The sequence below is a fragment of the Raphanus sativus genome, chromosome 4, assembly GCF_000801105.2.
Source record: "Raphanus sativus cultivar WK10039 chromosome 4, ASM80110v3, whole genome shotgun sequence".
In the NCBI taxonomy this organism is placed as follows: domain Eukaryota; kingdom Viridiplantae; phylum Streptophyta; class Magnoliopsida; order Brassicales; family Brassicaceae; genus Raphanus; species Raphanus sativus.
In genome coordinates, this window is record NC_079514.1 from 11,024,195 (window position 1) to 11,051,296 (window position 27,102).

Here is a 27,102-nt window from a genome sequence, read left to right on the forward strand (position 1 = left end):
ATGTTTTAACCTTGGATGAATTTCGATTCAGTTATAATTTTGTATTAGAATCACTCTTTTTTTTCTTTAAATTAAAATTTAGAAAAAAATTATGATTACATTTGAAATATCTGAGCATTATAAAAGTTGAAAAAGGTAGAAAGAGAAATTCAAAAACCGAAGAAAAAATGATAAGATCTTTGCAGGTGAACCTCACAAAAGATAAGAGATACTTTCTTACTTATGTGGCATTTCATGATTTACTAATTTTACCTTTTTATGATTTATTTATTAAATAAATTATGTTGAACAACTAATATTTTATTTATCACGTGTTTAATACATGGCCATGTTCTTAAATCACTTCCAACAGTCATATGTAATAAAATAAAAAGAAGAAAATAAAAAAAAATATGAGATAAAAGAAGAGAGAGACAAGGAAGAAGTTCTAAGAGCTCACTAACCCAAGTATTTAGGCCATCTTCAACGCATGTTGCTAAAGAAGAATGCTTAAAAAAAATTAATTAAATAGTCGCTGGGACCCACGTTTGGGCCCACAAAATTTAAACAATCTTTGGTTTCATTGCTTATTTAAGCATCGTTGTTTGCCATTGTTTGCCCTGTTTCACGGGCCCCACTGACATGTGGCGGCTCGTGATTAGTGGGCTTTTAAATTCTTTTTTTTTTTAATTACACAAAAAAAAATTAAAAAAAAAATCAAAAAAAATCAAATAAGCAACTCCCTAAGCACTTATGGGTTAATGATGCCCTTAAGAGGGGATGCTTAACAAAAAATTTAATATAATAGTGGATAAGTCCTATAAAAATTTTAAACGCCATCAGTTTTGCAGCTTATTTAAGTGTCGTTGTCAACTACACAGACACGTGGCGATCCGCAATTAGTTCGCTAATGATGATCTAAATATCAGGTAGGTTTAGATACTCTCTACACATTCTAAGTGCACATGTCACCTTAGAAATAGATTCACTTTTTCAAACATTTTTGATTTATTTTAAAAAAACTAAATCTTAATAGATTATTACTTTTATTTGGTGCAGATTTCAAGTTTAGAACTTCCACCAATAATGTTGCTTTTAAGTTGCTTAAGAAAAAAAAGTAGGGATATGTGACCTCATACCTTTGTATATAAATCCCTCCCTAACACCATAGATTGTGTATATCTAAGTTTTGGGTTTAATTACGAGGAGATTCCTGAGTTTTGTATAATTAGTGTTTTATGGTTTCTTTATATAGGGTTTAAGAATTTGTATGCAGTTTTTAGATTTGATTAATAAGGTTGAAAGTTTTCTCTTATTTTCCATGTTACGAGATCTTGGTGAAATGTACTTTTCATTTATACTTAGGATGAAACATGTGCAAAAGAAAGCAGAAGAAGTTAAGTTGGCAAAGTTATATCTCAAAGCATGAACTGAAGCATTGGTTTATTCAATTGGCTCGATGGCTTGTTATGGAACATAGATTTTTGGCAATTGCCGAAATGATAGAAGATTCATGATATATATAGAGATGGAAACAAGAGAAAAAAGAAGAACAAAAATAATCAAAAGTTGAGATGCAAATCAACAAAAAAATCAACCCAAACCCAAACACAATCACGTGTAAGGAGAGAAGCTACAGACATATAACGTTTAAAACGATATACAATAAAATAAAAAAGAGTCCAACAACATTCAGAGAGAAGGGTACCGCCACCTTCTTCTGCCTCATCATCATCATCATCATCATCATCATCATCAATCTCCACAACCGTGTCCTCTTCGCTCAGTGGATTCTCATGCCCCAGATTGTTGTTCTCCGTTGCCTTCTCCTGGGACTCCTCAACAGCCACGATAGTGATTTCACAAATTTCGTGTTGGGGTGCGGTAGAGCTTGCAGAAGACACAACTTGGTTCTCCATTACAAAGTCTTCTTCTTTAGTTATTTTTCGAATTGGGAAGTGAACTTTTTATCTGTTTATGCTTTGATTCTGAGAAGTGTGGACGTTATTTATTGAGTAGATAACGTCCAATTATGGTAGAAAATATCCAAGGTTGAAATTTAATTAAAATCAGATTTTACTTTGAATTCATATCTTAAAATACAATAACAGTTATTTAAGCTAAATAGTCAAAGTAGCATCTTTCAATGTTATGGAAAGATGATTTTGTTCTTCCCTAATTTTATAGTCATTTGCTTGCATCTACAAAGAAATCGCAATAAAATAATTCATTTGATGCAGTTCATTTTATTTTGATAGCAAAGATATTTGTCTATACCACTATATATGGTGCGTGCCATGTACGTTATATACGATCCATCCTGAAACTCAGATTTCTTCACAAGTTCTCCAAACTCAACACTATTACTAATAACTCTCACTAACTTAAATAACAAAAGAAAAATTTGGATATCTAGTTTTTGTGATAAGGGTCCTTAAAATTATGAGATGTACAAAAGAAAGAAGAAGGAATAGTTCAGATTTATTAAGTAAATCAACCAAAACACAATTACATGTGAATAGAAGAAGAGATACTACAGATAAAAGGAACATTTAAAACGAGATACAATCAAACTAAAAAGAGAAAAACAAGCTTCAGAGAGAGAGATGTGGTGCAAAGAGAGGTACCTTATAGGCACGATACCTCAAAAATGAAAACTAAACAATACTCAAAGGGATAAATCATTGCCCCAGTTTTTTGGGTTCCCTTCTTCTCCTGGCTGATCATCATCATCATCATCATCAATCACCACAACCTTGGTATTACTCCCTATCGTTAAGGTGAGATCCTCCTCGGTCAGACGATTCTCTTGCGGATACAAATAGCTAGGAAGATTGGTGGTTCGAGGAGGATGAGGAAGAAAAGGAGGATGAGGAAGATAAGGAGGATGAGGAAGAAAAGGAGGAACGTTTCTAGGGAACATCGGGGGGGCATAGGTGGGTCTGGGCCCAAGTCCCCTTGAAGAGGAGCCACCGGTGAAAGTGTTCCCCGTGAAGAAGCGAGTAGGAGTAATGCGAGGAGCAACGGTCATGTTCATGCCCCCGGGTCCTCTACGCTTGAAAGGTTCAAGAGTGATCCCAAGATGATTTTCATTTGATAAAGCATCTTCTGAATACCCACCTAGGAGCAAGTGAGGCTTGTCTATGTAACGGTTCAAATAGGAGAGTCCGGGGAAGTCTTCTTCCATCTCCTTCCTCCTCTTTTCCCACTCCCGATCTTGCTTGTGCGCGTTCTGGTGACCACCTAGGGCTTGAGTGGTTGAGAACCCTTTGCTGCAAAACTGACAAGTGTAGATCTTATTAGATCTTGATGGGTAAAGCATCGTCATCTCTGTTGTTCCTGTTCGGACAGCACCAGATCCGAGACTAGGGTTCTCACCCCTCGTCTCAGACATAGCATCCTGAGAAGACCCTGGCTGGCTCGGATTGTTGTTGTTCTCCGTTGCCTTCTCGTTGGACTCCTCCTCCACAGGCACGGTCATGTCTTTGCTGTTTTCGGGTTGGGGTGAGGAAGAGCTTGCAGAAGACGTAACTGAAGACATAACTTGGTTCTCCATAACACAGATTTTTTTTTTTTTGATTGAGAAGTGGTGTTTATCTTTTTGTGCTGGATTAGGAGAAGTGAAGACGCTCTTTATAGAGAAGACAACCTTAGTGTTCGTTAACAATTATGGTATAGATCTTTTTCAAAAGAAAAAAAACAATTATGGTATAGAATCTCCAGTGGGTTTTGACCCCAAAGAAAAAAAGAATCTCCGGTGTGTAAAACTAATAATATTAAAACTACTTTGAATTCATGTCTCAAAAAGTTATGGTTGGTTCTTCAACTATGTTAATTATACTTGTGTAAAAAACTGTATCAGGATATTTAGTTATCGTATTTTCTTAGCGCGAATCCATAATTATTTTGAAATATATATATATATATGGTTGTTTCTCTAATCACTTTTACTATTAAGCCCATACTCTTTTTGTCCTCCAAATTAATGGTTTGTGTGAAATATGTATGAAAATAGTTTTTATAACGGTATTTACACTAACTGGAATAGTTGTATATATTGTGCGTACGTATTATACTACTGTCAATCCATTTTAGAAGTTATTTTGTTTCTCTAATCAACTTTTCTTTTAAAATGGCATTGCTCTAAAATTAATATGTACCACTATAATTAATCCTATGTTTTTTATTCAGATATGTTACTACAGTTACACGTATCCACGTTATATATTAATAACTAACATCTCAAAAGCTTGAAAATCGATATTCTTATACTATAGAAAATATATAAAAGTAAAACAATTATTAAAAATATTAATATTTTCTTATAAATGCATGTTATATTATATCTAGTTTTATTTGTTTTTTCAGAAAATATATTTAAAATAACAATTAATAAGTTAACTAGTCAAAGTAGCATCTTTCATGTCATGGAAGGATGATGCTATTCTTCACTAGTTTTATAGAAAATGTTTAATCATTCCAAATTCAAAGAAATTGGAATGTAATATTTGGGAAATTAATTTGGAGATCTTTCGTACATATTGTATTAGACAGCTGTTAAAGACTACAATTGCTTATTTTCCATGAGACACAAATAGTAAAAAAAATGTGAGATTTTTTAATAGCTTTTCTGGTCGTAACCAACTTTTACTTTCTATCATTCTATGTTCTAGTCATGAGAAAATTACTCGAAAAGGTTTTGGTCAAAATAAATACCCAAAAATGAAAGAAAATGACAAAATGGTGCATGAACTAGAAAGAATAACAGCTTTATTCCTAATATTTTGATTTTCAGATATATATGTATATCCAAGAAATGGAAAGCTTGACTACCTATTGGTAAAGAAACTAAGATAAAGTCATGAATACTGATTTATTACTTAATAATATGTTTGTTTGATTTTATGATTTATCTATCTTTTACTAAAACAAAACACCATTATCAAATCTATCTTTTCCGGGGGGAAATACAACCATTGTATAGTTTCCTTTGCTAAATTATATGTCTGTAAATAATTAAATCAAAGGTGATACTCCACTAGAACTTGTATACAAAGATTGAAAAAGCTGTATTTACTCTATATGCATATGTCCAGTTTTATTATTGCACAATTTTGTTCATGTTTTATGTGATACCTACATTGACATAATGACATGAATTGTTTACATTTTATCTTTAGATGCGAAGCAAAACATCTTTAGATATTCTTAATTTAAGGTATCAATGAATTAAAACATGTTTAGTAACTCGTAGAAAAAAAAACCAAAACCACAAACCTATTTTGTCTCTGCATCTCTCACGCTCTTAAGCCGAACGACTTTCCCGCCAAACCTCATAAAACAGAGCAAGCAAAACTACAAACCTCTTTATCTATCCGAAAGAAAACTTTCATTGTCAATATTTCAATAATTATAATAAAACTTACACTCCTAAGGAGGCTACGTAAGCTTCAAAAGAGGAGTCTACAAAAACAATAAATAGTTTAGAAGAAAATAGAAAATAATATACAAAAAAAAATTGATAGAAAATGGCATTTGGATCACATGACGATGAATCGAAGAGGAAAAGGAGGTATGCAATGATCTCCATATCTTCTGTTCTTCTCGTTTCAATGGTTGTAGCCGTTACCATCGGCGTTAACGTCAACAATCACGATAACGGAAGTAAAGAAGAGATCACGGCTTCCGTTAAAGCCATCAAGGAAGTCTGCGCGCCAACGGATTACAAGAGGACTTGTGAAGACACTCTAAGGAAAGATGCAAAAGACACATCAGACCCGTTGGAGCTTGTGAGAGCAGCGTTTAACGTGACCATCAAGCAAATAACCAACGTGGCGAGGAAGTCACAGACTATGATCGAGCTACAAAAAGATCCGAGGACGAAGATGGCTTTGGATCAATGCAAGGAGCTGATGGATTACGCAATAGGCGAGCTTAGTAACTCGTTTGAGGAGTTGGGAAAGTTCGAGTTTCACAAGGTGGACGAAGTGTTGATTAAGGTAAAGGTTTGGCTCAGCGCGACGATAACCCATGAGCAGACGTGTATCGACGGGTTTAAAGGGACAAAAGGCGATGCAGGTGAGACGATGAAGAAGGCTTTGAAAACCGCGGTTCAGTTAACGCATAACGGGCTTGCAATGGTCACGGAGATGTCGAATTACTTGGGACAAATGCAGTTCACGGAGATGAATAGTCGCCGGTTGCTGTCTCAAGAGCCTTCGTGGGTGGATGGGCGTGTCCGTAGGCTCTTGACCGCTCCATTGTCTGAGGTTAAACCAGATATGGTGGTGGCTCAGGACGGGAGTGGTCAGTACAAGACCATCAACGAGGCAATGGAAAATGTCCCCAAGAACAAGAATGTGACTTTCGTGATTTACATTAAGACCGGAGTCTATAAAGAGTTTGTTCAAGTGGACAGGACCAAGCCAGATCTTGTCTTCATTGGTGATGGACCAGACAAGACTGTCATTACCGGCGAGAAAAGTTTCCAGGACGGTATTACCACCTACCGCACAGCCACCGTTGGTAATGATTCTATTGATAACTCGTACCTTCCTTGGCTTAATACTCTCAAAATAGTATTAAATCAAATTTTTTGTTCAAAAGTTAAAATACAGGAGAGAAAATCTTCAGAATAACATTTATTCAAAAGTAAAAAATAATTCTGTTTATATATTTGAAGCTAGGGTTTACTATTTAGAAGATGAGATTGAAGTTAAGTTTTAGAATCTAAAGTAATTTAGTGTTTTTTTTTAATAAATGTTATTTTGGAGATTTTTCTATTTAAATGCTATTTTGTGGCAAAAGTTTTAAAAACATTGTTTACTATATTTACGCTTCTTATTATATACCAATATATGTATATGACGAATGAGCCATGCAGCGATCATTGGAGACCGTTTCATTGCCAAGAACATGGGTTTCGAGAACACTGCCGGGGCAGCAAAGCATCAAGCGGTTGGAATTAGGGTTCTTTCAGACCAGTCCATATTCTACAATTGCAGATTTGATGGTTACCAAGACACACTCTACGCACATTCCCACCGTCAGTTCTACCGGGACTGTACTATCTCGGGCACAATAGATTTTCTCTTTGGAGACGCAGCCGCTGTATTCCAGAACTGTATATTATTAGTGAGGAAACCACTACCGAACCAGGCATGTCCCATCACCGCCCACGGGCGTGAAGATCCGAAGGAAACAACAGGATTCGTGCTCCAAGGGTGTACTATTGTTGGAGAAGCAGATTACTTGGCAGTCAAGGAAACTAGCAAAGCTTATCTTGGAAGGCCATGGAAAGCGTATTCAAAAACTATCATCATGGACACGTTTATACCTGATTTTATTGCGGCCGAAGGATGGCAGGAGTGGCGAGGAAACTTTGGTATTGACACGTTATTTTATTCGGAGGCAAGGAATACTGGGCCGGGTGCAGGTGTCACGGGCCGGGTTACTTGGCCAGGAATCAAGAAGTTGAGTGATGAAGAGATTCTTGGATACACACCGGCTAAGTACATCCAAGGTGATGAGTGGATTCCGGGTAAAGGTGTACCGTACACCCCCGGTCTTTTCGCCGGAAACGGTTCAGCAACCGTTGCAGCTTCCTCCAATTCCACAACTACCGGTCCAAGCGTACCAGGGTCGACAAATTCTACCGGTAATGTAACTGGTTCCAGTTCCAACACGACAGGGCCAGCTCCAGCGGCTGCCCCAGGAATCTCATCCATCACTAATTCCAGTGGCTTAGGGTCACCTTCAGCTTCACCATTAGCTTCTCCCTCGGCTACTCCTTCAGCTTCACCAGCTTCTCCCGCAGCTACTCCTTCAGCTTTACCGTCAGCTTCTCCATCGGCTACTCCTTCAGCTTCTCCATCGGCTACTCCTTCTGCTACTCCACCTTCTGCTTCACCTTCGATTTCACCTTCGGCTTCTCCGAAGACTGCATCTACCTAGAGGTCGTGTCTGTAAATATTTTGACAAACCTTGAGGATTTTGTAAATGAGGATATGATTAGCAAGCTTTGTAAATTCATGTTATTGTCTCCCGGTATATATGCTGTTATTAATTTTTTTTTTAAAGTTAACTAGTACATCTTGTACATGAATCATATGAATGTTAGTTCTTGGAATGTTTCAAGAAATCATATTTGACTGGTGGTGATAGGAGTGAATGGACTAAAAAATGAACGGAATAAAAAATTATAAATTTTAGTTAATAGATATTGAAAAGGTAAAAAGTCACAGTAACAAATAATACATGTACAGTATAACCTTTTTAAATTAATATTCGATAAATTAATATACACTAAAAAGTTCTATAAATTAATATAATTTTATAGTTCTAAATTGAATATTTGGTTTAATTAGTATATCGATAAATTAATAATTTCTATAAATTAATAAAAATTATAGTTTTGGTATAGTTTCAACATTATTAATTTATAGAGGTTTCAGTGTATATAATATAATGCTGAAATATTTGATATACTATCAACTGGATTTTCTGGATTAATCAAAAATAATTAAACTAAGAGTAATATTCTTCTTAACAAACTGATATATTATAGTTTTGCACAATTTTAAACTGCTTTTCCGGGTCCTAAGTAACATTTATAGACGAAAAAGTAATATATCTAAATAATAATAGTTTTCAAATGAAGTAGGTAATTGAGTCAGAAAATTAAAAATGTGGACTATTATTTGGTTTGAAGTCATTGATCAAATTCATAGATCAAAGTCATAGCTCATCTAGGTTTGAAACATGTTCGTTGTGATATCTAAGTCCGTTAACTTAAGCATTTTTTCTAGCCACAAATTATGAGGTTTAGACACGTTTTATTTCAGTGAAATAAATATTTAATCGCCGTAATTCAATTATAAAGATCTCTAATTGTTCGTTTCCAATTTAAAATTTAGAAAAGTATTATATGAAAACAAAAATAGGAAACAATATATCAACCATGATATTTGACCATAAACTTAACTATTTCAACTTCAAAGTTTTCTAATTGACTCATATTTTGTATATTACCTTTTATGATAATTTCTTAATTACAAAGTCAAGATGCTAAAGTTAAGGGATTGACCGAGTCTTTATGTAGATTTTCTTTTTTAAATGAAAGTGGAGAATCAGTCAAGATTTTCAAAGAACATATTCTAACCGAAACGATTATATCTCCTTTATACAATACATAACATGAAACAAATTATATTGTCAAAAAAAAACATATTGTTCGGTCTAAAAGGATTGTGACGTATTAAATAAAATTAATAATATCTTAAGCAAAATAAATGATATGTATCTAAGCTATATAAAAGAACATGAATATAAATATTTTATATTGTCCAGTTGAAATAATAAAATACCATGTATTATAAGTTTACAAATTAACATAAATATGAACAAAAATAAAATGTATTTACGTTATAATTAATTTCTTATAATTTTGAAATATAAGAAAGCCCTCTTAACTTTTGGAAAACCCTCTTAACTTTAGGTTAACTTTTTCTTGACATTAAATTTTTGGACCAAGTGACATAAAAAGATCATTTATATTGCCAATAAACAAAACTTCTGATCTTCACGTAAAAAAATGGTTTTATTTACTGTACACCAAAATGACTGGAATATGTTTGTGTACATTTTTAGTTAGTCTTGTGAACAATATAAATCTTAAACAAACGGACATGATTATACGTACAATTGGTGTAGTTAATAATGTAAACATATAATATAATTTTTTTTCAAAAAAAAATAAAAATAATATTTTGTAGGTTTAGTAAGTAGTGGCATTACATGTAATATTTCGAGACAATGAATGATTTTTCGATAAAGGCTGTGAGAAGGCTTCTAGTCATAACACATAAGTTATGGTAATCTTGTTAATCATGTAATGTTTATTGTTAACTAGAGATTTTTCCCGGGCTACGCCCGGGTTAGACAAATATAAATGTATTTAATAAAATAATTTACATATATTACATCTATTGATATAATATATAAATGATGTATTGAATTATAAATGAGTAAAACTGACAATTTATCATTTTTACTATCTAAAAACACATATAGAAAGATCAGAAAATGTGAAATGAATAAATAATAGTTAAAATATCTAAGTTATGATCAAAAAATAATATATTGGATTATCATGAAAACAAATTATTAGTCATAGGTAAAGTCCATCTAATTACGATAGAAATGAATTATGTATTACACATGTAAAATCTGAGAACGTACAACATCACTATTCTAACATAGTAGATATTCAAAGATTTTTTTTTTTTTTTTGCTTGAAATCAGTGAGCTTGCACTACATCAATATGAGTGCTTTTGGTAGAAATATAAAGATGTGAATCAATATGAGTTGATGACACTTACAATAATGTTTTCATGACTGCTACCAATTGTAGAACAATCCTCTAAAAATCACCAAAAAAGCCTCAAAAGTTTACATCAACATTTATTTAATGCTAAATTTGAAGTGTTTATAAAATTTAAAACTATTAATTTTTTCTTTAATTTTTTTTTGTTTAAATTTTAGTTTACTCAAACCATATTTTGTTTAAATTTTAGTTTTTATTATGTATTTTGTATTTTTATTTTTGGTATGTAAATATTATAATCTATTATAAAATGTAAGTAGTTATACAATTATAAAATTATTTTCATTTATTTCTTTTTTCTGTTATATGAATTTCAAAAAAAAAATCTCCAAATTTCTGATATTTTTATTGGAAATTATGTATAAGATGATGACCAAAAATGAAAAAAAAAATTGATTAAATTTTAGTTATATGTTTAATTGGTTGGAATGTAGAAATCTTTCATTTCACTTAGTTTTTTATTAATGTTATTTCCAATTATTCTCTTAGTAATTTAATTGACCATCCCCTTTAAATCTACAATCCTTTTAAAATATATTTTTTCTTTAAACACCGTTTTTAAAATTGTAATATTTTTCTATATTAAAAAACTTACAACTACTTTACTAAAAAACTAAAATCTACCAACTAAATTCTCACAACAATCAGGTCCATGATCCGAATATTTGTTTATCTTATTTATATAATAAGTTTTGATGTAAAACTTTGTTAAATGTACAACCAATTATAATTTTATTTTAGTTTTAGAACCACTTTACATTAATCAAAGTGTCAAGATTTCCTTTCCCCACAATGACACCACTCTTAACCACTGTAATAACTCGTTCTAAGATTAAAAAACACTTAAATAACTTATACTATCACAACCATAACCAGCGTTTTGTTAACAGTAACCAGCGTCTTGAAACACACGATTGGACCCAACATCTAGAGAACATGTTTCTTCATCCAGGAGACCATTTAGGATCTTTAACTATTGTTCTCCGTATGCCTACTCTTTGCTTTTTCCCACGTGATAATTAAATGCTTGCAACACTTAATACATATTCATGTGTAGTATGAATCTGGAATTTAGAGCTGCACATTCTTTCAAGTGCCGTTAAAGTTACATGCTTGGTACACTAAAAAGCCATGAGCATTAAATAGCTGAGCTGCAGATAGCTTATCATCCTCCACAAGCAATGTTTGGTACGACGGTTTCTTTGAGCAAAACCGGTTCTAGCTTTGCTGACGTGATCAAAATCTTGTAACCTCTGCAACATCGCAATTACATTATAGATTTCCCGCTTCTGGTCTCTCCAACCAAATTTATTGCTTGAAACAGAGGGGAATAAAAGAGCAAATTGCTGATCTATCCAGCTCCCGTATATGAAAAGATTGCTGATCTATCCAGCTCCCATATATAAGATCCTTGTTCCATAGAAACCTTTGCCTGTTCACAAATCACACCCAAGATTTGAGCCCACATTCAAACACTAAATATCAAACTCATTTTTTTTTGTTTACCAGACTTGGGTGTGATCCAAGCGCATCTTTTAAAACAATCTGAGAAGCAAACACCAGAACCACCAATCTCTTAGCCTCATTCGATTTCTCTATAAAAAGAAATATGACCACAACATCTTCAACGAGTTAAGGTTACATTTCTCCGTGAGAGCTTTCTTGATAAGTCTGGGTCACAGATCAAACAAAACCTGCTCAAAGAGATCAGTTGTATTTTGGTGAGACATTATTAACATCAACATACTACAGAAAATCTGAACCAAACATTATTTCTGAGTGAGAAACCATCTAGAGAAGCAAAGTTTGTTTCTTTACATGTATTATTGCAGAATCTGTGAGAATTTTCTGGTTGCCGGTCCTACATTGGCCTGCAAGAAAAAAAGAGAATCTAAACTCATTGGTTCTCTCTAAACAGAAAAGGGAAGATGTACCAGTTCCATAGAATCTAACTTGTCGTTCTTTCAACTCATGGGAAGTAAGGTGACCACGGTTTGCCTTGTTGATCTTTTGTAACCATCAGCAAGAAAGGTTTACAACACATTTCCTAGGCTACTAAGATAACAGAGAGAATAATTTCTCTACAGTGATAACCATTTTTGCTAGCTGCATTCCCAGGAGCGAGCCCACGCTTTGTACCCACCTATATAACAGCACCATGATCCATCCATAGCCTACTCTGAACATGACTTAACAATTAAACAAAACTTAGCTGAACTCGAAAAAAAATTGAGATCATATATCTTTTAAGATATACAAAGCGAGTAAGCCATCACATGTTCAACAGATCAACAACACATGAAGTAGCCTTACTAATTAGAGCCAAGTTCCTAAATCTTACGCAACCTGCAAATAAGACAGAGATATAAAAATTATCAGTACGAATGAACACAGAGCATTTCGTCGGAATAATTTGATTACATAAATATCAAAATCTGGAAAACAACAATAGCCTAGCCTAGACAACAGAGGAACCCTTGAAAATTGGAGAAGAAAACTCTCGATTAGCCATAACGGTATTAGTTCACTATAAGAAATGTGAAGAGAAGATGATTTGAAGAAGAGAAACACTTACATATTTATATCTGAAAACGCACCGCCTTAAAGATCTAAGCCACGCATTGAAGACGTAATTGTGGGCAATCAAATTAATGGGACTAATCAAGAAAAAGAGACGGTTTCAGAGATTAGGAAAAGCTCAGGCGTCACCTTGCGCCTTAGCACAAATAGGAGAGATAAAGAAGCTTCTTCGCTTATTAAGATCAGCCCAAATTCAGCCCACATTCGGTTTGACGTGGAGAAAAGGAGGCACCATATTGGATGATTTTAATTGCCGACGTGGATGGTCTCTCTGTTGCTCGTATTCTCCTTTTAATATTGTTTGATAATGTTCCCAAAACAATAAAAAGAAGATTTCTTGAGTAGTCAATTTAGTGACCACATAATTTTTTAGGCCAAGTGTTAAGACATGTTAATATGTAGCATTAATATGTAGCACTTAAGCAAAGTGTATAAAAGTTTATTTTTAGGTTTGGGTCAGAAAAGAGAGTTTGGCCCAATATTTCTTTGACTAGATCTGGTAGTAACTAGACTTCGACGTTCTTACTCCATATCGAAACCTCTATCTAATTGAATCTTAAAAAACTGAAATTTAATTTCCGAACTATTATACAAAAATATCTAAATGGAACTTAAAAGCTTAGTATTTTGAAGGTTGCATATAATAGGAACCGAACCAAAATTTGAATTAGCATCCAAAAATATTTTAAATTAGTTAAATATATTAAATATTTTTATATATTCTAATCAGCTTTCATCCCCTGCAAGGAAATCACCGACAAAATCATGATCAAAAATGAAATTATGCACTACTTAAAACGATTAGGTGCAACAAAACATTACTTAATGGCTGTAAAAACTGATATGAGTAAAGCCTATGATACGCTGGAATTGAATTTTGTCTAAGCGGTGTTGAATCGATTTGGATTCCATGACGACTTTAACAACTGGATCATGCAACGTCTGACTTCTGTCAGATATTCAGTACTACTCAACAGGGAAGCACAAGGATTGATCACCTAGACGCGAGGAATCCAACAAGGCGATCCACTCTCGCCCTATCTTTTCAAACTATGCAGTGAAGTCTTATCAGAATTTTGTGCAGCAGCACAACGTCGCAGCACGTTGGTAGGATTACAAGTCGCCAAAGGATGTCCGAAGATAAACCACCTTCTCTTTGTTGATGACACTATGTTCTTCACAGAGATAAGCCCGAGAAGTGTAAAGTTGCTACTAAAGGTGATCACAAGATATGAGGCCGCATCAGGACAAGCTATCATACCCGCCAAATCAGCCATCAACTTCTCCAATAAAACACCATATGAGATTAGAGACAGAATCAAATCCAGCCTAGGAATTACGAGGGAAGGAGAGTCGGGAAATATTTTGGACTGCCCGAACACTTTGGACAGAAGAAAAAAGATTTATTTACATCCATTGTTGATCGGATAAGCCAAAAGGCAATGAGATGGAGCACGCGCCAACTGTCTGTAGGTGGAAATATGGTAATGCTTCTATCTGTCTTAGCGGCTATGCCTTCGTTCTCCATGATTTGCTTCAATTTACCAAAGAGATCGACAAAGCGTATACAATCGGTGTTTACCCTATTGTGGTGTGATGCTAAACATGAGAAGAAGAAAATGTGTTGGATTTCTTGGTCAAACCTTACGCAGTCGAGGAAAGACAGAGGACTGGAATTCCGAGACATTGAATTGTTCAATGGCTCTCTTTTGGGAAACAAGGATGGCACATACTCAAAATACCAGATTGCCTACTGGCTAAAGTACTCCTTCGAAAATATCGCAAATATGACTCATTCCTTGATGTCACATCTAACAACTACTGCTCACATGACTGGAGAAGTGTATTATGCGGTAAAGATCTTTTGCTGGAAAATACATCAAGGACTATCGGCAATGGCAAAGACACAATCGTGTTGTATGACACATGGTGCTCAACGGAAAAGAAAATTCAACCAATCGGCCCTCCAGAATTAGCAACAAAAGACCTTAAGGTTTCTGACCTATTGATAGCAAATGCATCTGAATGGAACAAAGAAAATGTACTCCACATCCTCCCAAATGAAGCCCCTGGCATACTATGTGTATCATACCCAGCATGACAGGAGCTAAGGATGCATACTGTTGGATACCTACAAAGAACGGAGAGTAAACGACTAAATCAGGAGACTACACTGCCATGAACCAATTGAAAGAGGCAGAGACATGAACTGGCATTACAAATACACCACTATGCGACTGGATGAAAGATATATGGCAATTACCTATCCTTCTGAAGCTAAGAGCTTTTCTTTGAAAAGTTGTTAGAAGAGCATTACCCTTTGGATATAATCTAGCAACAAAAGGACTCGCTGCTAAAACAAAATGTCATTTCTGCGACATGAGAGAAATTAAAGATCACCTCTTCCTCACCTGCCAATTTGCAGCATCAGTTTGGGCGATCGCGCAATCTATGATGCCACCATCTTCTCAAGAACCTCAGAATTCACTACAGCACTCAAAACATCAAAAACACTCAAGAAATTACCACCTACTGGCCTACTGGATTCACATTGGAATCCCTATTCTCATGGATTGTTTGGACGATTTGGCTAACAAGGAACCAAAGAATTTTTGAGATACATGATTTTTGATGCAAGAGATACTATCACTAAAGCCAAATCAGACACCCAGGAATCGCAAGCGATATAGGTGGAAACCAAACCCCTGACAACAGACCACTTTAGAACATAATAAATTTACCAGCGACACCTAATGGCTATCATCATCAATACATATACAGCTTGGAAAGAGGAAACAAAAACAGCAAGACTTGCTTGGATTTTCTCTGATATTATAGGTAAGATTCTTCATCAAGGAAACTTCATTGAGGAATGGGCGAATTCACCACTCGTAGCTGAAGCCTTAGCAATTCGAGAAACTCTATTTCAAACTCACGCACAAGGATACAAGGATATCTGATATCCGCAATTATACATATATTTAGTCTATATATCATACTATTTGTAAATATTTGGATCCGAATCAGAATTTGTAAAAATAATTAATAAAACAAAAATAATAATTTTTAAAATATGAAAATTCTAAATAATACATAAATTTAATATTTATACAAAATTTATAAATATAAATGTGAATATAATATTTAAAAAAAATAAAAATAGTATTATAAAACTAATTTTATGAATAAATATTAATATATCAAATAATTAATAAAATTAAAAGACTTTAATATATTTCATAAATACGAATTCGGATTCAGGTATCCGAATCTAAAATTAAGATATTTGAAACCAGATTTGATTTTGGCGGATTTTTGATTATACTATCAAAATTCGAATCTAAAGGCTCTGGATATCTTATTTTCAGAACAGATCCAGAGCGGATCAAATCCGGATTCGGATAATGAGTCGAGGCGTACTTGTAAGCGTGAATTCTCAAATTGCAAAAATCTCCTCATTCTTTTAATATTTATATTAAACACCATCGTAGTCTTTTATTAACACAAAACTAAGCCTTCTCTGATTATTTGTCGGAAGTACTCCAAATATCTCTCTCAACACAATTTTGACCAAAAACCCTTCAAAAAGATCCAACTTTCCTCCGAAACAATGGCGGCTTCATCGTCTCCCTCCTCCTCAGACGTGTCCTCCGATTCGTCAGACACGCATCGCCGCCGCAAGGACCGCCGTCGCCACCGAAGAAGCGATCGGGACAAGGACTCGCTCAAGGTACGGAGGAAGAGCCGGTCCAGCTCGAAACGACGCCGTAATAAGCGCCACCACTCTTCCGATTCCTCTGATTCGTCTTACTCCGATTCCTCCTCCAGGTTCGCAGGGGGTTTCTTGTAGACATTATTGTATTAACCATCTACAATTGAAAACCCTAACTTTTGCGTTTATTTGCGTTTTTTTATTAATTGCAAAAGTGAGAGTTCAGAGAGTGAGCATGAGAGGTCACGAAGGCACAAGAAGCATGACAAGCCAAAGAAGGTTTTACTTTTGTTTGCTCATCAAACTCATATTAATGTGCTGTCTCTCTCTTATGATTTTTTTTTCAAAGCTTGAAATTGCTGTTTTTGTTTTTACAGGCTAAGGATAAGGAGAGAAGCAAGAGTCATCGTCATAAACGGCATAAGAACAGAGAAAGAAAGGTGTGAGCTTTGTCTCGTTTTGTTGTTATAAACTCTCTTCTTTTTGCCTTGGATAATAAAAAAAAAATGTTCATCGAGATGACAAGTTACTTATGATACTTCTTTTGCCTTTTTTTTTTTCTCTGTGGCCTCTTCGAACTTGGAGCTGGGGTTGGTGACGTGATAAACCTGGGACATTGTCTGTTTTTTTTTCCTTTTTTTGGTCTTGGCGATGTGAGTGTTGTATAGAATGGGGAAGGAGAAGGAAGCAGCGGGCCTGTTAAACTATCGAAGGTACTTAAACTATATAACCCGTAAAGATCTAAACTTTTCCCTGTTTCTTTGCCATGAGTTTTATCTTGACTCCCATCTCTATTCTCTTAATTCAGTTTTTGGGACGGGACAAGGACGATGGTGAGCGTAGAAGTGCTGTCTCTGGGAAAAAGGTCAGTCAAGACTCCTCTCTCTCTCTCTCTCTCTCTCTTTTTGGGTTCTTAATTCCATAAACGTTGCTCACAAGCTTCTTCTTCTGTGGTGTTTGGCTACAGATTATGCTGAAGGTTGATAAGTCCAAAGAGGACAAAGCTGCAGAGAGCAAGAGGAATGAGTTGCTTAAGTTCTTGAATGCAAGTTTCGACTAGTTTTATTCTCAACACCCAAAAATGTTACCAGATCCTCTTTGATCAGATTCTAGGGTCTGATGATTAAGATTTTCGTTTTGTTTGTTTATTCAAAAGGACAAATTTATTGGATTTGGTTTTCGTTTAATATCAATTTTATGGTTTGGTTTTGAAAACTCTTGTGTTTTTGCATATTGTTCTTCTTGGAAACACGAGATATGGTTTCTGAGATTTTATCGGTGCTGTATATCAGACCAATTCCAACTTCCAAGGTCCAGTATGGAACTTTTGAGCCACCTCATGTTACCATGGAGTTGTGTTCTAGTGTTGTTGGAGGACACATACGCTTGTGCTGAGAAACATTAGTGTCTTCTTATTCGACAGGCTTCATTACGATTATACGTTAAACGATCATTTCTGCAATGAGCTCATTATCAACTTCCCTCCCTTATTAAGCTAATTGGTGATGAGATATAGAACTTAATCGCACCCCTTCACCAAGTTTGCAAATTGTAACTTAGAAGTATAGTTAAACTGATGTAAGGTAAAAAAATAATCAAGCCTTGCGCTAAGTTTTTTATACGCTATCAATAATTGTCCTTGATCATGGACTATCCGTAGAATCATGGCACAAACGCATCAATATCCCATTCAACCGATTATCAAAAATGAGATGATAGAATTAACAATTGAAGAATACCAAATGGAAATAAAGAATGACGAAAGGCAATGGTGAAACAACAACAAAAAGAAGTGAAATTACTAATAAGATCATAGATCATATGTAATCCTCGAGGCTTAGAAATTCTATCAAATGAAGGCTTTCGTGGCAGTAAAATTCTATCAAACGAAGGCTTTTGTGGCAGTAAATTTTTAAAATGTTATTAAGCAAAACATTTAACTGTCGTTTAGAACGAAAGTAGACAGATAACTTAAAACAATGTCTGGAACAGGCAAAGAGGAACACGAGTTCACTAGCAAAACTGCTACACTGAAAGAAGCAACCATAACACAAAATAACACCCGTCGAAACAGCAGAGAGAGACTTCTTAGACCTTGAATCCACGACTCTTTCGCTTTCCTCTAGCTTTCTCAAACTTCCTTCCCTTGGACCTGACATAGGGCTTGGAGTGGCTGTGCGGCACACCAGGAGCAGGACCAAAGTGCTTCACTGCTTCACGAGAGTTCTTTGGTCCTCTAAGGAGAACCTGTCAACAACAACATAATCTCAATTTCATATAAACTAACAAATGCAAAGCCATTTGAACAAATAAAACTGATTCGTTTTTTCAAATTATAACTCACCGTGTTCTGACCCAATGGAGCAACGAGAGCAAGCTGGTCGAATGTTAAGCACTCTCCACCAGCTTTCTCAATTCTAGCCCTAGCTCTTTCGGTAAACCTCAAGGCAGTAACCTTCATAGCAGGAATCTCATGAACTCTCAAATCATCAGTTATCGTCCCAACCAACACAGCAATCTTACCATCCTAAATTCAGAAAGAAAGAAAAAAAGCCCACAAAACTTTAACGGATCCAGAGAAACAAAATCTAATTACAAAGTAAAGATTTATCCATTCATCCTAACATCATAATAGGGGCAATGTAACACGAACCTTGCCGTTCATGAACTCCACGAGCTTGGAGAGGGAAAGAGGAGCTTTGTTGACTTTGCTCATAAAAAGCCTCTTAAGGATCACAGCATCGAACTTGCTTCCGGTTCTCCTTACCAAAAACCGGTATAGCTACACAAGGAGGGCATCTCATTAAACCAATCTACCATACGATTAATCCTATGAGTCAATAAACATTTAGCAAACAAAGAAACAGTACCTTGACGAGAAGCTTGAGGTAGACATCATCGGACTTTGGAGCAGTCCTTTTGGTCTTCTTGCTCTTACCTCCCGCGATAAGATCGATACCCTACCACAATAACACAACATCGAAAAGTAAGTAAATGAGAATTAACTAACTGAGTCTCACCACACACTCTAGCTCTACAATATTAAATTCAAACTATCGAAACGAAGAAACCTAGGGAAGTAATCAACTATACGCTAAACCAACAGATCAAGCTCAGAAAATGGAGAAAAACCGTTATGAAACTCAGAAAAGACGATTGAGTGACGGAGATCAGTACGTACCATGGCTTGTGCTGTCGACGGAGGAAAACGAAAATGGAACTAGGGTTTATGATTTATAGGAGGAAGCCCTCTCGCATTTTTAGGTTTCGTGAGTTCATCTCCGCTTTTAGGTACTATAGGCCCAAACCACAAGCCCATTTATTTGAACATTCTTTCTCTTTATTACCAAACTAGATTTTGACCCGCGCTTTAAAAGCGCGGAATTATTTTTTGTTACAGAAAGATATTTAATTAAAATTATAGTTTATACATACTTCATATGTTTTAATTTTTGTACATAATTATATTTAATTTTTGTATCTAATTTATTTTTATGCTAGTAACTAACATGTAATATAAGATGAAATTATAATATTTTATTTTTAACGAAGTACATTAATTTATAATCATTTATATTTTACAGAATAACATTTCATATAGAAATTTTAATTTATTTTTTATTTTATAACAAATTATATCAATACAATTATATGAGAACAAAAATAGAATTAGCTGTTTATTCAGGCTTATTGCATTTGTTTTAATTTATTTTCTATGATTTAACACTAAAACAAAAATATATATATATATATATATATATATATATTACAGAATATTTTTCTTTAGTTGACCAAAAAAATTGTTTAATAACTTATAATATCTTAAGAGTGTATATGTTTTCTCAACCTATCTCATACTTAATAAGCTTTGTATATTTGATCAAATAACCCGTAAAAATTACACATAAAATATAAACTATAACCTCATATTTATATAAGCAGATTTACTGTGGGTTTTTTAGAATTAAAGCCGGTTATTTTTCATAACTTTCAGTCGTATAAAATTCTGAAATTTATAATATTTTGCGGATGCCAATATTAGATTCCAAAATATACCACTTTAGCTATGTCTAAATTTCTATAATAAATTGCATTTAAAGTTTTTGTTTCCAAACTTTAATATCTAAGTTTTGAAATATTTAAGTCATTTTCATTTTGAATGTAAATTTCTACCTACTAAGATTTATAAATGTGTTTTATATATTGTAAATTATTTAGTAAATATTAAGAATACAAAATATATTCTTGTTATGACTGTTAAATTTTTGTTTTTTTCATTTTTTGTTATGCTTCCATAATTTCAGCTTATCAAATAATTCGAATTATCATGTATATGAAAAAAACCAATAAATTTCAAAGTTAACAATTAAAATAGGTTTGTTATTAGGAAATTCAGAATTTTGAACATATTCCGTATTTATATTAAATTATTTTATGTAGTTTTGAAAATCATAAACATACTAAATAATAGTCATCTAAAATGATATATCAAGTATATTCAATATTGTATAATGTATAAGGATGATGTGTATAAACTAAAAATCCATATAGTTTTAAATCATGTATTAGAATTTTAGAATAATGCAAAAATATTCTTCTATGCTTAATGAACCTAAATATATTAAACTAAAGTTTTACTGTGCATGATACATTAATATTTTGACAAAAGTGTTTCTTGTTCGTGAGTATATGACATTGTTTTTTGTAACATTACAAAAAAAATTATGTTGATTGATCCTAATGAATCATGGGAAGATATTTTGCATTTAAATAGGTGATATAGTTAGAATCTATGTAGCATGGAATCGCTAGTCAAGCCTCGATTCCCGACTCCGAACCGGGAGCGGAAACGGAAGCGGTGGGAATCGCTTGGAATCGCAACAGAAACGCGTTTCCTAAAAAGTGATGTTTGGAAACGTAGAGGAAACATAAGATTCTGATTTGGAAGCGGTTGATTGTTAGTCGGAAACGTATCCTGTAATTTCCATGGCCGATGGTTTATCAAACAAACAAAGAAGACAGACTTCATTTCTTAGGTTCATCTAGGTCCAACTTTGATTTTATCTCTCTCCCACTATTATAATTAAATATTGTAAATTTATTATCACAACATCATAAAAAATATATTTAGTGTTGTACAACATTGATTATATATTAAATAACTTTGATTGACTAACAGTAAATTTTTTATTAGGAAGATCTTAGTAATAAAGAACTATGCTTACAAATATAGTTTTGTTTTTGCAAATATAGTTTAAAGTACATTAGAGGTTATATACTGAATTATTATATTAGACTAGGTATTGTAAACTTAGGTTTTAAGAAAAAGATATTTAGTTATAAATATCATTGATGAAGTTGGTAAATATAAGCATTAAGATAAAAAAAAATTAAAATTGATTTTAAAGATAATTAATTCAGGTTTTATTAAGTTAATCAATATATAATATTTACATGATTTTTAAACTATATATATATATATATATTTATTTATACGCTTCCAAAATGTACCCGCTTCCTAATTTTTTTTAAAAATCACGCTTCTACGCTTCCAAACGTTTCCGCTTCCACGTACCCGCTTCCGATTCCATGCAACATAGGTTAGAATATATCCTTAAATAGATTGTTTGTTTTTAGAAAATATCTAATGGCATAATATTGTAATTATCACTGAAAACCAATGGCAAATACCTATTAGGTATTTTACTTTAATAGTATAGATATTTTTGTAAGTGTTCGGGGGTCATGCCTCATTGTTGTTGACTTTCGTTATGGTTCGACCCAATTATATCATATTTGATTGGATTAAACTGAATTCAATAAAATTTTATAAATAATATATATTCTTATAATATAGCATATCAAATAAAATGTTTTTGATAATTTTTATATTTTTTTGGAAAAAAACACAACAAACTGAAACTGTTTTAGCATTTTGACCAAATTTTTTTTTTTTTAATTTTACTTTAGAATAAAAATTGTTGTTTTATTTACGACTTTTTTGTTTATATATGAATCGGTGTGTGACTGGTTCATTAAGTCATCAGTTCCCAGAATTTTAACGTTTTTCATCCATATTCCTGAATAATTTGGTATATTTGGAAGGCGCGGAATGATAAACTCTTCCGGGGAATAGATAGGGATCCTCTGGAACTAATAAGATATGCAGAAAGTGAATGTCAGGCTTGGTTTGCTGCAAATGAGGTGGTGCCATCAGTGATACAAGGTAGCAATGACGAGGATTCCCAAGTCTTAAGCTTGGATAATATTTGCTTAATAGATGGATCCTCGACAGGCCATGATCAGTTTAGCGGCTGTGGATGGGTCTGGATGGACACTGGGGGAAATCTTCAACTCATGGGAACACGAAATTTACCTAGACGAGAATCAGCTTTGCATTCGGAAGTAGAAGCACTGCGATGGGCGATGGAGAATATGCTTCAACACTCTACATGTCAGAGCTTCGGTACAGATTGCAAGGAGTTGATTGCTATGATCGGGGATTCTCACGCTTGGCCACGCTTTGCCACAGAACTGGAGAGGATAGAAACGCTATTGATCTGCTTCCCGGACTTCAAGATCTCTTATGTTCCTCGAGCGCGCAATCAAATTTCAGATTTTTTAGCTAAGACAGCTAGATCCTTTCATAGGGAGTTATTGTTTATTAGTTGTTCTATTCCGGTCTGGTTACCCAGACCACCTCGAGTTTGAGTAATAGAATAGCCGTTTGCCGTAATAAAAGAAAAAACGTTTTTCACCGGGTCAACTTCATAGATTTTGACATTAATTTAATCCAGATTGGTGCCGGATCACGGTTAAATTTGGTTGAACCGTCGATTCGGTCTAGATTTAAAAATGCTGGTTTTTGTAAATATAATTTTTTTTACTTTTGTATATGTGTTGGACTTGCTTACATTACCGTTAATTGAAGCTATCGGGTTTATCTATTACACTATGACCAAACCAAATACCAACAAATAGAGGTGCCAACAGTTTGTGGAATTTTTTTATTTTCATAGTTATCTTGTTGTATACGTCATGCCATTTTCTTATGCACTTAGTGTGGTAAGCCGCCAGTCCTTCAATAAATTGTGGGAGATTTTATGAATGCAAGTATGCAGTAATACATACTTTTTATACTTAAGTTTTGTCTGGAGTAGGCTTTGTTGTATTGTGCACAACCAACCGTGACGTGAGTAAAGGAAAATAAGGATCATGCTTAGGTATGGAGAATATTATATAGATCAAGCAAACAAAAAGTTATCGGTCTATCAAAGCACCGAGACAAAGTTATGTGGACTGGTACGGAGTCTGTTAGTACTCTACGCTATGAACTTATATAACTCACTGAGATTGGAAAATTAGGTTGATCCACTTGCCATCTGTTCTCAATCACCACCAAAATTCTAGCACATAGCTTTGCCTTGAATAGGTTTAGGAAAAAAAAATTGTTCTAAGAACATGTTTATCAACAAAACTCACTTGAAGTTTCTTAAGTATTAATGGCAGGCCCCATCATGATCAGATCTTTTAATATAATCTCTACATCTTTCCTCTAACCATTCATGTATAGACATTTGGACTAAGAACTTCTCATGCTTCTCTTAATTAAGATATGTTCTTTGTATTTTCTTCTTTTGCTTTAATTTTTTAATTTTATTTAATCTAAGATATGTAGTTAAGAACCACCTATAAACATGCTCTAAAGGTTCTTTTGATTTATCCATTTTAAATAACTCAGGATCCATTTAACACCAATGTAATCATTAGTAGATAAAGCGTTTCTAAACATAATAGAATATAAATGGTAGCCTCAGTAGTGGGTTAGTAAAAAAAAACCAACTGTTTGATCCACTCATGCTCTTTATATGTCACACTACATCTCATCACACTTTTTATGTAAGACTTCTAGCAAAATAAACAAACTAAATTTTGATACCACAACTTCATATTGCGCAGCCACCCTTGGTTAAAAAGATCGACCATTTGCAGAAGTTGGTGCGTATATAAATCAAAGTTGATTTCTAAAATGCTTTAAAAGTTTTGGATCTGTTTTCAATTTTCCTTAAAAAATAATAATATTCTTTCGAATTGTTCTGTACTTATCTTCTCTCTACCACTTTCCTCCTCTGAATATTAAAAAGACAAAATATATTTTATTTATTCTGTGCGCTCTTCATCGTTTGACCCCAAAGCTCTTCCATTGCATGTTTCCCACATTCTTTCCCGGGAAAATTCAAAGGAGAAACCCCCTTTGATTTCTCCGATTGATCGGTACCCAAAACACGTCGCCGGCTTCTGAGCAAACCCTTGTCATCAATTTTGGATTGTGCTGACGATGATGACGAGTATGGAAGGGATGGTGGAGAAGGGGGTGTTGGATGATATCATAAGGAGATTGCTGGAAGGTAAAGGAGGTAAACAGGTTCAGCTATCGGAGAGCGAGATTCGTCAACTCTGCTTCAACGCACGTCAAATCTTCCTCTCTCAACCCAATCTCCTCGAGCTTCATGCCCCTATTCGCATCTGCGGTCGGTAACCTCTCTCTCTCTCTCTCTTTCTCTCTTGATGATGTGATTGTATAATTGGGAATGAAAGTAGGAGACTTTAGGGTTTCTCTATGAATTTTGAGCATCGGGTTATAGTAATCTCTTTCTCTCATCATCGGTTCATGATGAAATTGCATAGTTGGGGGATGAAAGTACCAAACTTTAGGGTTTCTCTGTGAGTTTGAGCATCTGGGTATTGTAATCTATCTCTCTCATGATGAAATTTCCATAGTTGGGGGCTGAAAGTATCAAACTTAAGGGTTTCTCTGTGAATTTGAGCATCTGGGTATTGTAATCTCTCTCTCTCATGATGAAATTTGCATAGTTAGGGGCTGAAAGTATCAAACTTTAGGGTTTCTCTGTGAATTTGAGCATCTGGGTACTGTAATCTATCTCTCTCATGATGAAATTTGCATAGTTGGGGGCTGAAAGTACCAAACTTTAGGGTTTCTGAGCACATGGGTAACGTTTATTTGTTTTTTTTTTTGTTGGGGAGCTCAGGTGATATCCATGGCCAGTATCAAGATCTTCTGAGGCTATTCGAGTACGGAGGCTACCCTCCTTCAGCTAACTTTCTCTTCCTCGGCGACTACGTTGACAGAGGCAAGCAAAGTCTCGAGACCATTTGTTTGCTTCTTGCTTACAAGATTCGTTACCCGTCCAAGATTTTTCTCTTGAGAGGCAACCACGAGGACGCCAAGATCAACAGGATTTACGGATTCTACGACGAGTGCAAACGGAGGTTCAATGTACGCCTCTGGAAGATATTCACCGACTGTTTCAACTGTTTGCCCGTAGCTGCTCTCATCGACGGCAAGATCTTGTGTATGCACGGTGGCTTGTCACCGGAGCTGGACAATTTGAACCAGATTCGAGAGATTCAGAGGCCTACGGAGATTCCAGACAGTGGTCTTCTTTGTGATTTGCTTTGGTCTGATCCTGATCAGAAGATTGAAGGGTGGGCTGATAGTGATCGTGGCATCTCTTGTACTTTTGGAGCTGATAAAGTCGCTGAGTTCTTGGATAAGAATGATCTTGATCTCATTTGCCGAGGCCATCAGGTAGAAAATTGATTTTGAGATTAGTTTTTGGTCGTAAAGGCAGAGACTTTATGAGAAGCTGCTCACCGTATATGGATTTGTGTTGCTGCAGGTAGTGGAAGATGGGTACGAGTTTTTTGCTAAACGGAGACTAGTCACGATATTCTCAGCTCCAAACTATGGTGGGGAGTTTGACAACGCTGGTGCATTACTGAGCGTGGACGAGTCTCTTGTTTGCTCTTTTGAGATTATGAAACCAGCCACAGCTTCTAGCATCGGTCATCCTCTCAAGAAGGTTTGTTTCTTTCAGCTGAAATTTGAAATTTGCAGAAAAAATAGGGGTTTCAATGTGAGAACTTAGCATGAACATCATTGTGATTTTATTAGGCCAGTTTTGTCTTTTTTGTCGCATGTTTCAAGGTTTAGCCTACAACTAATATGTTTTGTCTTTATCAGGTACCGAAAATGGGCAAGTCTTAGTCTTCTCTCTCAAGATAACGATTCCATAGCTCAAGCTAGGCTCCAGATACGGACTTCCACTATAATGTGTCTTCAGTTATGGTTTGAATGCAGTGAAGAACCCAAAGGTGGTCCTTAATCATATCACCAAACAACTTCTGTATAAAAAAGAGTGAAAGCAAAAAACACACTTCGTTTTTTCTGTCTTCTGCCTCTGGAGATTTGTACCTCTTTTCTTTCTTTGTTTTAACCCTTTTAGTTTAAGTCAGAGTGTATCTTGTAGATTTTTAGTTCATGCTTGTTACTTTTTCTTGTTCTACAAAACCCTTTTGCATATCATCAATGTACAACGTTTTCTTCCATTTCTAAGCTCTAGTGTTCTTACCAGAATAACATTT

At 34.5% G+C, this 27,102-nt stretch overlaps 5 protein-coding genes and 1 long non-coding RNA gene across 7 annotated transcripts; 3 read left to right on the forward strand and 3 right to left on the reverse strand.

Annotated features, from left to right (window-relative positions):
- Positions 1-2,647: 2,647 nt before the first annotated feature.
- LOC108850250 (zinc finger protein STAMENLESS 1-like) lies at positions 2,648-3,520 on the reverse strand. The gene has a single exon (XM_018623817.2). The coding sequence runs from the start codon at positions 3,518-3,520 to the stop codon at positions 2,648-2,650; it is 873 nt and encodes a 290-aa protein (XP_018479319.2).
- Positions 3,521-5,400: 1,880 nt separating this feature from the next.
- LOC108850251 (putative pectinesterase/pectinesterase inhibitor 28) lies at positions 5,401-8,010 on the forward strand. Its single transcript, XM_018623818.2, has 2 exons — positions 5,401-6,504; positions 6,863-8,010. The coding sequence occupies exons 1-2, from the start codon at positions 5,508-5,510 to the stop codon at positions 7,930-7,932; spliced, it is 2,067 nt and encodes a 688-aa protein (XP_018479320.1). The 5' UTR covers positions 5,401-5,507; the 3' UTR covers positions 7,933-8,010.
- A 3,370-nt stretch (positions 8,011-11,380) lies between these two features.
- Positions 11,381-13,247, reverse strand: LOC130511970 (uncharacterized). 2 transcript variants are annotated; one of them, XR_008945466.1, is made up of 5 exons: positions 12,940-13,247; positions 12,318-12,710; positions 12,183-12,235; positions 11,871-12,058; positions 11,381-11,796 (listed from the first exon to the last, which is right to left on the reverse strand). It is a non-coding gene; the product is annotated as an uncharacterized LOC130511970 (long non-coding RNA). The 2 variants fall into 2 exon arrangements; XR_008945467.1 differs by having other exon boundaries at positions 12,299-12,710.
- A 3,205-nt stretch (positions 13,248-16,452) lies between these two features.
- Positions 16,453-17,871, forward strand: LOC108849264 (uncharacterized). Its single transcript, XM_018622812.2, has 6 exons — positions 16,453-16,772; positions 16,872-16,935; positions 17,034-17,096; positions 17,325-17,369; positions 17,465-17,521; positions 17,624-17,871. Exons 1-6 carry the CDS (start codon positions 16,555-16,557, stop codon positions 17,714-17,716), a joined length of 540 nt encoding a protein of 179 aa, XP_018478314.1. The 5' UTR covers positions 16,453-16,554; the 3' UTR covers positions 17,717-17,871.
- Positions 17,872-18,550: 679 nt separating this feature from the next.
- On the reverse strand, positions 18,551-19,934 carry LOC108848993 (60S ribosomal protein L18-2). Its single transcript, XM_018622479.2, has 5 exons — positions 19,838-19,934; positions 19,527-19,616; positions 19,310-19,438; positions 19,001-19,183; positions 18,551-18,903 (listed from the first exon to the last, which is right to left on the reverse strand). The coding sequence occupies exons 1-5, from the start codon at positions 19,838-19,840 to the stop codon at positions 18,745-18,747; spliced, it is 564 nt and encodes a 187-aa protein (XP_018477981.1). The 5' UTR covers positions 19,841-19,934; the 3' UTR covers positions 18,551-18,744.
- Positions 19,935-24,791: 4,857 nt separating this feature from the next.
- LOC108854678 (serine/threonine-protein phosphatase PP1) lies at positions 24,792-27,066 on the forward strand. Its single transcript, XM_018628294.2, has 4 exons — positions 24,792-25,187; positions 25,707-26,266; positions 26,358-26,540; positions 26,702-27,066. Exons 1-4 carry the CDS (start codon positions 24,995-24,997, stop codon positions 26,723-26,725), a joined length of 960 nt encoding a protein of 319 aa, XP_018483796.1. The 5' UTR covers positions 24,792-24,994; the 3' UTR covers positions 26,726-27,066.
- Positions 27,067-27,102: the final 36 nt, after the last annotated feature.

Excerpts from the sequence above, each read along its gene's own strand:
- LOC108850250 (XM_018623817.2), bottom strand. The coding sequence starts at position 3,520 with ATGTCTTCAGTTACGTCTTCTGCAAGCTCTTCCTCACCCCAACCCGAA.
- LOC108850251 (XM_018623818.2), top strand. The coding sequence starts at position 5,508 with ATGGCATTTGGATCACATGACGATGAATCGAAGAGGAAAAGGAGGTAT. Across the intron at positions 6,505-6,862 it reads CTACCGCACAGCCACCGTTG|CGATCATTGGAGACCGTTTC; the intron begins GTAATGATTCTA and ends TGAGCCATGCAG.
- LOC108849264 (XM_018622812.2), top strand. The coding sequence starts at position 16,555 with ATGGCGGCTTCATCGTCTCCCTCCTCCTCAGACGTGTCCTCCGATTCG. Across the intron at positions 16,936-17,033 it reads AGCATGACAAGCCAAAGAAG|GCTAAGGATAAGGAGAGAAG; the intron begins GTTTTACTTTTG and ends TTGTTTTTACAG. Across the intron at positions 17,097-17,324 it reads ATAAGAACAGAGAAAGAAAG|AATGGGGAAGGAGAAGGAAG; the intron begins GTGTGAGCTTTG and ends AGTGTTGTATAG.
- LOC108848993 (XM_018622479.2), bottom strand. Across the intron at positions 19,439-19,526 it reads ACCTCAAGCTTCTCGTCAAG|CTATACCGGTTTTTGGTAAG; the intron begins GTACTGTTTCTT and ends CTCCTTGTGTAG. Across the intron at positions 18,904-19,000 it reads CTCCATTGGGTCAGAACACG|GTTCTCCTTAGAGGACCAAA; the intron begins GTGAGTTATAAT and ends TGTTGTTGACAG.
- LOC108854678 (XM_018628294.2), top strand. The coding sequence starts at position 24,995 with ATGATGACGAGTATGGAAGGGATGGTGGAGAAGGGGGTGTTGGATGAT. Across the intron at positions 26,267-26,357 it reads TCATTTGCCGAGGCCATCAG|GTAGTGGAAGATGGGTACGA; the intron begins GTAGAAAATTGA and ends GTGTTGCTGCAG. Across the intron at positions 26,541-26,701 it reads TCGGTCATCCTCTCAAGAAG|GTACCGAAAATGGGCAAGTC; the intron begins GTTTGTTTCTTT and ends TGTCTTTATCAG.